The 11306-nt window shown below is 41.9% G+C and overlaps 1 protein-coding gene across 1 annotated transcript; it reads left to right on the top strand.

Annotated features, from left to right (window-relative positions):
- The first annotated feature begins 2246 nt into the window (after window positions 1-2246).
- Window positions 2247-10976, top strand: LOC142574590 (uncharacterized). Its single transcript, XM_075683638.1, has 3 exons — window positions 2247-2590; window positions 5306-5572; window positions 10875-10976. Exons 1-3 carry the CDS (start codon window positions 2345-2347, stop codon window positions 10974-10976), a joined length of 615 nt encoding a protein of 204 aa, XP_075539753.1. The 5' UTR covers window positions 2247-2344.
- Window positions 10977-11306: the final 330 nt, after the last annotated feature.

Below are 11306 nucleotides of genomic sequence, written 5' to 3'. Positions count from 1 at the left end.
TTTCGACTTCTACTATGATCCATCAAATATCTGGTTGCGTTCAAAATAAAGAAAACTAAAGATACATTAGTGAAAAATGTCCCATTCCTCCAGGCTCTTCCCTATGTGCCAAGCTTGGCTTATAAAATCGCAATGCAATTCTCGTCAAATTTTATGTTTGCTCAGGCATACTAGGCCTATGTATACAAAGGCTTGTTTTATTTTCACACACAAAAAAAAGACGAGAAATTCTAAGGTTTTACATGCCAAAACGACAATCTGAATTTTAGGTATGCCATAGTGGGGGGGACTCCAGATTAATTTTGATCCCCTGCGGATCATTAACGTGCCCCCAGTGCACGGCACAAAGGCGTTTTTGCACTTCGCCCCCACTGAAATGCGGCCACCGCTTTTCACAAGAAAAAAAAATATGTATGCAGTAAACGGCCCAAAGTAATTAGTCATAGAAGTTATTAGTATGCAACAGTGAAAACTTCATTTGGTGCATTTTTTTTGTCAATGTCACTAAATACATCAGTACAAGGTGGGCCTAGTGAGAGCTTGTAGTATTTTCATTAACTGGTATTCCAATCTCAGATGCGGGAATCCCTCCTTCAGCCCTTCTAGAAATTAGACTTGTGAAGAGGGGTAGGGTGACCGCAAAATGACCACGCACGTGCGCCGCAAGCACCACCCGGACGCACGATTGTGTAATTAAAAACGGCGAAACCCTATCTTTGCTAAAGTTTGAAGTGTTATTAGAAGCGACAGAATGCATGCAACAAGCTTGAAACGTGGTTAGTTTCACTCGTGAAGTGTAATTCAACACTGCACCCACGTGGGCTTTATATTCGTCCCCTTTTGTAGTTCCAATTAGGGCCCCTGCGTTGGCGACAAGCCGCGAGCGCTTCTTTTCGAGGGCTTGCGGGCTCCCTGCGAGAAATAATGCGCAAATGCAAGTGCTCAAACAACGCTTCGACAAATACATGCACAAGGGGTGAGAAGAAGCAATGCCCCCTGTTAAGGCCCAAAATGTTCTGAGCCGAGCATAGTAAATCACCGAGCAGGACCAAATAATCTGTATACTTTTTAATGTTTACAGTAAAGCTGTTTCTGTCGCGCTAACAGAGACGGCACATGGAGTGTCGTCATAGCGCTTAAATGTGGAGATACTTCCGTCTCCGTTTTAGGCCTCTTCGAGAGTGCCAGCATCACTTGCGATCGCCAGTCGTTGCTTTAAAGTATGACGGTATATATGCATGCAAATATATGACGTGAAATAAGTGCTTACCGCAGTTCAGAAGGATTGCCGGGGCCGCTGGTTCCCCTTCTTTCCAGAACACGGGCTGCGTGCTGCCTCTTAACTTCTTTATGGCGCCCTCCTGGGCCACCAGACTAAAGCCGACATCGGCGTCAGCGAGTGCGCGGACGGGATACACGTCCCATTTTTCCTCCGCCACCCATTTTATCAGTATGTGCGACATACTTTCATAAATATATCCACTCACGTGCATTTGACTGATGCGCGCTTCTTTTATAAACGTTTCACAAACGAAAGCAGGCTGTCATAGTTGCTTGCTGTATCTCTATGATGTCGCCAAATGTGGTGATAAAAAAAGTAAATTCTGTTGGCTGAGCTATTACAAAGAGTTTACAGAAATTATAAGAAACAATATTTACCTATTATAATAATTTGTGTTCTAACTTATACGTTGTGTGCAATTTAACGCTCTAGGGATGGCTGCTTATCGGTAACAACAGCCAATTTCGAAGGCCGTGTTTGCGCGGGGTCAGGTTAGGTTGACCCAAGCTTGACTACGGCTACGGCCAAGGCAAGGAGCCCAGCGTATGCATGCCCTTGGCTACTGGGTCTGGTTGACGGTCAATGAAAATAAAGTAGACCTACTCGTGGTGCAAGAATGGAAGCAGTGCGACATACAACATTCTGCACCATTCCACTTGCGAATATGCATTTGTAAACTTGGAAATCCAAGCATCGTCTAATAATCTGTACTCTGTAATAAAAGCAGAAATTTTCAGATATGTTGCCCTATTATTATTGTTATTACTATTATTTCGCATGGCGCTGTCGTCGTGAGATAGTAAGGCTCTGTTTCCGCACTGTACAAACATAGTCCCATGCGTGCGTTGTTCGCCCGCACGTGTGCACTCTCAACGTAGTCTAATCGGATGTGCTCGTGAGCGAAAACTCGTATCTCTCGTTGATTTGCCTCCGCCGACTGCCGCCATGCCGCCGAAAAGGCAATTTGGCAAGTACCTATGGGACTCATCCGTCGAAGTTCCCCCTCGTTCTAAACATAGATTCCAGAAGCGGTCATTTGGCACGGCTTTTGCGCCAGTCGCGATGAGTGAGGAAGACAGCTCAGACGGAAGCGATGCTCAGGCAGACGAAGCACACTGGTCGGCCCCTGCAGGCTCAGATCAGTATACCGAACCACATCGTGCGGAACACTACCCTTCGCAGTCATGCGATCCACCGCAAAATCCAGTTGAAACTTCATCCTCCGATGGCAGCGGATCAGAACCTGATGCTGAGTCTGAGCCAGACCACAGCGAGCGGCAGTGCATGGAGGACTGCAAGGACGAGCTGGTAAGCATGCATTCTGTTGGTTTGGTGGTTTGTTCTGCCTCTACTGATGGCGTACCAACCATGGGGAATCGGACAAGCCTTGATGGAATTAGGAGAAGGAGAATTTAGTCCTGACTAGGAAGAAACGAAAATATTTTAGCAAAATTGAAGGATGAACAATAACGCACTGTACTAAGATTCCAGCAAGAAAGCTGTCTTCATCTAGTAGAAATTCTTGTACAGCCTAGCTAGAAACCGTGGTAGCGTTTGGGAGGAATTACGCAGACAAAGCCGGTACAGAATGAAAAAATACAGCGCAAGTTGGCATTGCGTAATATTTTTCTTCGAGATAGGTGAAAGAGTAAAAAAAAATAAAAAAGAACGATTGTCTCAGCATCTCTACAAAGGACTCAGTGGGGAAGGGCCCGGACAAGCTTTCTGACGATAAAGGCACCAAACATGTATGTGAATAAAAATAACTTCCCCCTTTTTCTTCTTTCTTTTTTAAGTATTAGTAAGGCAGAGCTATACACTGCCATACAAAAATAAAACAATAACCCATTCACAATTCTGTCACTTTCAACGGCCCATTTCATGACGGGACAATGCGTTCTCTTTCTTTAATGCAGCTGCTATTTGCTGGACAGAAATTGATGTCACAACCCGTTTCGTCTCTTTAGCAAAAGTATTCCCAAATTGTCAGCAAAATTATTTGAAGTTCACGAAAGGGAAGTGAATAAATTTGGCAGAACTAAAGACTTAATTATGACAAAAACAATTTCTTTGAAAAGCAGAGGGCACATGATTACTTAGGCTTATGCATTTTCTTTTAGCTTATGCAGCATGTGTACACATTTGAAATTGTTTGCTATAAAGCAATTTGTAGCTTTTCTTTTTTCACGATTATGCGCTGTTTCATTTTCATTGCTTCATCTTATAGATTGCTTGCACTAATGTCATCCTAGCCGCCATGTTGGCAAACCAGCGCTGTAAGAAGTTGTGTCCAGGAAGTCGCGTGCAAGCTATCTGTTCGTTGCCTGTCCCTATAAGCTGCGATAGCTTAGTAAAACTGACAAAAATCATGATCTGGTAGATCTGTTCTTTGTAGCTGTCCTCAAATACCATTGTTCTCACATGAAAGGTGTTTGGTTATTCCATACCTCATACCCAACTTATTGTTCGGCTGCTTAAAAGATGGCACTGCAGTGTTGCCCTTTCGTAAAGAGAACACTGACTTCAGAGACTTGTAGAGTATGGGGCCGATAGATAGGGTAATAGCAAAATGACATTTCATCTGCTACATGTTCGTTGCTGTTAGAAAATTCACAGTGCTTGGTATAATCGAGGAGGGAATAGGTACTCTTCTGCGATGCAGTTGTACTCCAGCAATTGCATTTCTGAGTTCATTTGCAAGTGGAAAGGAAATGTTTTGCATTCCAGTGTACAAAGTGTGTGAGCGAAAATGAGAATTCACTATCAATGAGCAAGAGAGAACAGCAATGTTTGGGACCCTAGCGTTGCAGTCTGTATATGCAGATTGTTTTGCTACAATGCAAATGTTCTGACGAATAAGTTTGTCTTCATATTTTCGAGAGTAAACGTGTTTGCCTGATGATTGCTTACACATATGGATACATGGTGCCAGTGATGAACAAGCAAATGTTCACAAATAATTATTAGGGCTTCTGACAAAATTACTGGTCCTCTGCATGCTTGTGTAAAGGCGCCGATTCGGTATGTTATACATGTGTACGGTGTTGCCTACTTACTGTCCAAAATATTAAGAATGTTGAGCCAGCAAAGTGCACTGCAAATCTCGCACTCAGTTACAGTTGCTGGGGTCACTACTAGAACATGGAACGGCATTTCTCACTTCTGCATGAGTGGCATAGTAGTCGTCTCTGCTGTATCTGAGACATTTAAGCACGGGCACTCATACCTTTGCAGTAAGCATGAAAGGTAAATGTGTTGCATGTACATTGCTTTGCTGTGGCAAAAGTTTGAGTGCCGCAAGAGAAGGAATGTTCATGTAAAGTACTACAGACTTTTTGGATCCATAGTCAGAAAAATTATACTCACACCATTTATTACTACTTGAGCTTTCTTTAAGCTATAACAGTACACAATAACAAAGCAAATAAATTGTTTCATGAGTTCATGTAAAAACTGCAGTTAGTTAAACATCAAAGCTACTCATGAAATCGAGTTAAATAGGATGCCATGATTTTTGCATGGCAATGTGATATTGAACAACTCTTAATGTGGTACGAAACACACATGAGAAGCAAACTTTCTGTGGTGAAACAATGTGCAGTATTCCAGAGGCATTGCACTTGAATGAAAGAATGACAGCTCTCACCTTCTGTAACTGTCCCTCAGCGATTACATTCATCATCTGCAAGTGCTGACGGAGGACAGAAAGCAATGGCTAAGCAGCATTATACAGCGGCACAATGTCTCGAACCAAAAGTCGCTGCAGAAGAGGTACACCACAATTTTTCCAAGAATCTAGTTTTTCCTATCCATATAGTTTTATGCATAATATCATTTAAGCTGTGGGTATTTGTTGGCCATCGGCAAAAAAAATTTGCAGCACTTCATAAGGGTCTACTCTCAAAATGCTTCTTTTTAACTCATTTTCCATGCCTGGAACAGCAGCTTCATGTACATGTCTAAACATCTTGCTCTAACTGTCCTGTTGCTAAACCATCATATTTTATTTTTTTTCTGTGCTAGGATGAAGACCTGTTTCCAGGATCCAAGGTGACAAGAGCTGAAAGCTTGTTGATGGTAATGGCTCACAGCCTGCGCCATGGTTCTTCAAAGGAAGCCACAGAAAGCTTACTCCAGCTTCTGAGTGCTCATTTGCCGGCAGGAGTGTCTTACCAAACATCAAAGTACACCTTCTTTCGGCACTTCTGTGGTGCTGGCAAGCAATATGCAAAGCACTTTTATTGCAGCAGATGCAGTGCATACATCGGCGAACTGGTGCAAGCCGAAAATGTGACATGCAGCCAGTGCAGCTTAGCACATATTGGTGAAACCTTAATGAAAAGTTCATCTTTTTTTCTTGTTATGGATCTAAAGAGCCAAATCCGTGACATCTTGGAATCAAAAAGTCTACAAGATACCAAGAAAGCTGCATCGTTTGATGTGAGTGACATTACTCAGAATTATCAGTACCACAAGTTGCCATTGGGACCAAATGATGTCACTTTAACTTTTAATACTGATGGTGTGCCCCTTTTTGAAAACTCTAAATCCAGTATGTGGCCTCTGCTTGCAATGATAAATGAGCTTCCCTACAAGCAACGTATTGAGAACCTCCTGCTAGCAGGACTTTGGTTTGGTCCAGGAAAGCCAGCAATGAACTGTTTTTTAATTCCTTTTATAAAGGCCATGAATGAGCTGTCATCGAGTGGAATTCTGTGGAACGACAAAGATGGAGTGCAGCAGACGTCAAAGGTGTTCCCAGGTCCATGTGCTGTGGATAGTGTCGCTAGGTGTGAGCTGATGAACATGACTCAGTTTAATGGTGCCTATGGGTGTGCATGGTGCGAAGACCAGGGACAAGTTGTTCCTAAAGGCAAGGGATTTTGTCGCGTATATCCGCCAAGTGCCTCAACACCCAAGCTGAGAACACATGAATCCTTTCTTCGGCATGCCAGTAAAGCTAAGGAATCCCCAAGTTGCGGCATCAAAGGAGCAAGCGCACTCACACAGCTTGCATTTTTCAGATTTGGTACAGGATTTGTTGTGGACTATATGCATGCTGTTTGTTTAGGATTTGTTAGGGCTACATATTTCACGTGGCTGAAGTCTGAGCGCTGCCGAAAATTTCATCTTCGACGTAATCTTGAGGATGCAAACAGCTGTCTGTTGAGCCTCACTCCAACGTGGGAGCTGTCAAGGCTCCCGAGGTCATTGCATGATGCAAAGGACTGGAAGGCTGCCGAGTGGAGAAATTGGCTGCTATATTATTCACCACTAGTAGTGAAAGGGCGCCTTCCAGAAAAGTACTACAAACACTGGATGCGATTTGTGGAAATTATGCATCACCTCCTTGGCCCGTGCATCTGTGTTGAGCAGCTGGTCATGATGAAAAAAGAAATGACGCAGTTTCTATTGGAGTATGAGGAGTTTTATGGTACAGAGTGCATGAGCTATAATTCTCACTTGCTTTCGCACCTTGTGGACAGTGTCATCAACTGGGGACCCTTGTGGGCATATTCCCTCTACCCATTTGAGTCAATGAATGGAACACTAGGTCGACTTGTATGTGGAACCAGGTATCCGCAATTCCAGATCGCTGACAAATTTTGCATCTTACAGGCCCAAACTAAATTGTGGTCATCGAGACACATAGAGAAAGTGCACAGAACTCTAGAGACTTCTTTCAAAGCTCTTGTGAAGGGCTACTCCCTGCGAAAAAATGTCGTCAGAGTTGGTTCTGTGTTACTGCTAGGCAAGGGAGATCAGAAAGCAGACAGGAAAGAATTTCACAAGATGGTAATTGGGTCATTTCGTTTCTGCACAGCACGTCTTGACAAATCGAAAAGGAAAAATTCTTACGTACACGCGAATGGTGTTTTTGGGCGCATTGTTCAGATTTTTCTCAAGGACAGCAGCTCATCAGTAAACAATAGCCAGGAAGTGGAAGTTTGCTTGGAAATTTTGAATGTCAAGCAGAAATTGCTGAACAACCTTTCTGAAAGTAAGGTCTTGCAGTTTATTGAGGTATTTCCTACTGTTCAGAGCTGTGTTGTCAAGGCAAGATGCCTAGACAAGTGTATCTTCTTAAATGACGCGGGGTCACTTTTTTTGTGCTCACTGCATGACAACATGGTACTGGAATCCGTGTGAGTTTGTGACAATTTCTTTTGTACATGTCTTTGTTGAACGTACAGAAACGGGCCTGTCAGCTTCAAACTTAGCTGAACAGTTGTTTACAAAGAAGTGACTTGCGAGCTGAAATTTGACGTGGAAAGGTTGACAAGGAGTGACAGATTGTGTCCACTTCATATTTTGCAATGACGACTTGAAATATGAAATTCAAATCGAATATTAATACTTTGTTACTCTTGTGAAAGTTACTAAAGGAGCTAGCTGACAGCGAGTACAACCATGTCAAACCCATTGCTGAAATTATTTCACCACCACTTTTTGCTTCCAAACTTGCGGATAGCTTCTGAGAATCCAGTACCGACACATTGCTTATTCCTTAATTAGAATAATTTGCTGAAATGTTTTGAAAGATCCACATTTTTTCTGTGCAGTGCCTCTGCAGTGAATTGTTTGCTTTGTTTCTTTGTGTACTCTGTTTCAGTGCCATCTAGGAGTAATTCAGATTGCTTGTTAGGTGTCACTTGCTCTGAAAACTAGTTGCCGCTTGTCTCTTTTCAATTGTAGTTCATGAGTTGAGGCTGTTTGCATGATCCCTGTCGCTGCATTGTGGAAATTTTAGGTGGGCATACATTGCACAAATCAGTTTTTTTATGGAGTCTCCAGTATTTCAATCTTTTGGTGGAGCAGCTAGCAGATTGAAGCTTTCTTTTGTTGATACTGTACAATAATTAATACATGTGCCCCTACTTCCTCATATAGTCTAAGAACATGTTTCATCATAGCACAAGAAAGAAGCACATGACCTGAAACAAGTGTAATGTTTTTTTTTGGAATGATGAAGTAAAAATACAGTTCCAATTTTATCAATGTATGCAAAATATCACATCAGGGAAGTGCATTGTGAGAGCAAGTACAAAAACATTCGAATGTTTTCTTCGAGCTTACTACAACATGTTCTTGGCATCCAAATGTTGTCTATGCTATACCACCTTGATACTTGTCAATGGACTAGGTTGTAGCCTTATATGAGTGCTGCTAGTAAACAAAATGTTTGACCAATGCCAGAAGAAATGCTGCTAAATTCCAATGTTTCCGAAACGGAACATTGTGAAAGCAGTCGTAAAGGAAAGTAGATATGGATAAGCTTATTTTTTCTTTTTTTTTAAAGACTTAGCACCACATTTCTAGAGGTGCTGACGCTAAAAGGCATATACTTACGTATTGTTGCTCTGAATTGCCAGCCTTATGCAATCTAAGAAATTGTATACATTCATGTTTAATTCATGTATGTGCTGTGATGACAAACTGTGTTTTACATTTGCTATTTACATCCTGTGTGTAGACCCAGACGAAATATTACTGCAGTTAGAAAATCCAGGCAATGATAAATATATTAATTCAATGTTCCACTTTGCAACATCAGCCTGTAAATGGTTAAGAAATGGTGAGACCAGTGTAGACTGGGTTTACTGGATGGTTGTTTTATAAACATTGTGCAGTGGCACTGCAGCATAGGTGTTTTACATGCCGAAAGTTTGGATGGTCATACTTCCAAGTTATTAATTGTCGGTGATTTCCATGTGTGTTAAGTGACATCTACTGCAAGATGACTACATTGAGTGATGACAGTGTTTGCACCCAAGGCTACCTTAACAGAAAATAACTTAATGGTAGAACTTAAATGTGCCTAGCCTGGAAGCTTCTGAGTATTTTGAGCACTTATGAAAGGAATAGTATTTTGTAAGGTTTCTGTTGATATTACTGAACTGTTTGTTGAAGTATCATATGTTGCTGATGTTCTGTGTGTTCGCTTATAGATAAGAAATGCCTTGTGCCCTGTTCTGAAGCCATAAAGAATAAAAATAATTTCATACTGGTAATTATAGTCTCAATGCTGCCTCATCAAATACAATTTTCTGCATCAAGAATACAAAATTTCTTACATCAATTTTGTTGCTACCATTTACACGTCAATGAACTGTGCAAGGTAGGTTCATAGCGTAACCTTTGATATACTTAAAGATGCTAAAATGTATAAACTGCTACATTAAATTTGAGGCCTATATTCTAAGCATGACTCGTCTTCATCATATTTCATTTTCTAAAGTACAAATACAATTTGACTATGCACACATTCAAATTTCAATTTCTGCACAAGTTTTTGCCACACACCTTGCAATAAAGTGTTATGACTGGCCTGCAGTGAAACTACAAAAGGCATGCTGCTACTTGTCCCTAGCTCCACCCATATGTAGCAAGACATGCTTAACAACATACTTAGAGGTGCACCCATGCCTTGCTGTCATTTCAAAAAAGAATGGAACTTCGGCAAGGTTGACATTTAATTGGTACAGTTCCGTGGTAAAGGTAGAGTGAAACACAAGGACACAGAAGTAGGATGGATCGACACTACAAGTGCTTTTTGTCTGTTTTTAAAAGAAAACCTTTGCGCAACTTGTACAAGAATGTACTGGGAAGACCATCTGTTCTTATATAGTACTTGGACATGCCGTTTGGCTTCACTCTATTGACATCTTCATGACAGTTCCGAGAGCTGTAAGGACCTGCATAATGCCAGCTGTTCTTGATAATTTCAATGCGCACGATATGTACACACCCTATTGTGTACTATTTTGCCTTAGCCATTGTAGCCCTGCTGTACACTGCACAGCCACTTTCTGTGTATACTTTTCAAACATTGCAATATTCACATTAATTAAAGCAAGGTGAACAACTCCGGAAACTGCATTTGGGGCTATAGTGGGTAAATACTGAAAGAGTGCATTATTTTGCAGTGGCCCTGATCCTGTACTTCAACAACTGCCTGTGCAACAAAATTTTTAATTGGTTCAAGCTCTGGCCAGCCTAATTACACCATTTCATGTTGCAGCCTAAGCAAAAGAATTTATTGTTCCTGTAAATTGTATGTCACGTCTTTGGCTCGGTCCAATTGTTGGCATTTCACCATGGAAAATCGATAGTATTTCATCAATAAAAAAATTATTGTGTAGTTATCAATAAAATTTTCGTTGAAGTAACATGGTGCTGGCTCAATGAGTGTGGAAATTTTGTGGAATTTCTATTGAATCAATAATAGTACAACAAATCAACAATGGAAATTCAACAACCATTTTTGTAAGGGAACGGAGGCACACTGAGCTAAGGTAAAGTTAAATAAGGGAGTCGAGCCCCTGACCTTTGCTGGGAGTCGAACCCTTGACGGTTGGTGGGAGTCGATGCCATGACCTTGCGAGGCGGCATAATATCTAAGCATCGCGCGATGGTTGCAACGCTCTCGCACTCATACACGTAGCGTTAACTAGGTGCCTCTTGCCTATCTTAAGGTTCCTTGTTTTGTAAAGCTTGATATCCGGGTGCAAGGTAATCAATGCTTGGGAAATCGTGTCGCAAAAGCTTTATGAGGACGAAACCTCAGAAAACCTGTTTCACCGTTGTGTAGCGAAATGACGCAACTGTTAGACTTTTGATGCATCAGCTCACCAGGGAGAAGACGATGAAGGGGGATGAGCTCCGGCGGGAGCAAGTCCAGATCCGCTGGTAGGATGACGACGAGGAGTAGCATTTGAATAACTAGGTTTATTAACTTGGCATTTATTTCAAGTTTACACTGTACAAATATTTACATACAAAACAATGTCATACACGTCGTCGACGGCCTGCCTGACCTGCCTGGTCCCCCACGGTCAAGTGGCGCCGTGTGCCAGCGGTCTCTTTCCTTTCCTCAAAACTACTCGGACTATTCCTTAAAAGAGTTTCTGCAGCATCCAAGGGACCCTCGGCCCGGCAGGAGGCGCAGGCTTCTCCTCCCTTGGGTTATTTCGATCAATCAGGCAGGCCGACAGGATCCAATAAGAGCCAGAGTTTAAAAGGC

Source organism: Dermacentor variabilis, chromosome 3, assembly GCF_050947875.1.
Source record: "Dermacentor variabilis isolate Ectoservices chromosome 3, ASM5094787v1, whole genome shotgun sequence".
In the NCBI taxonomy this organism is placed as follows: Eukaryota; Metazoa; Arthropoda; class Arachnida; order Ixodida; family Ixodidae; genus Dermacentor; species Dermacentor variabilis.
This window is presented reverse-complemented; position numbering and strand designations above follow the sequence as displayed.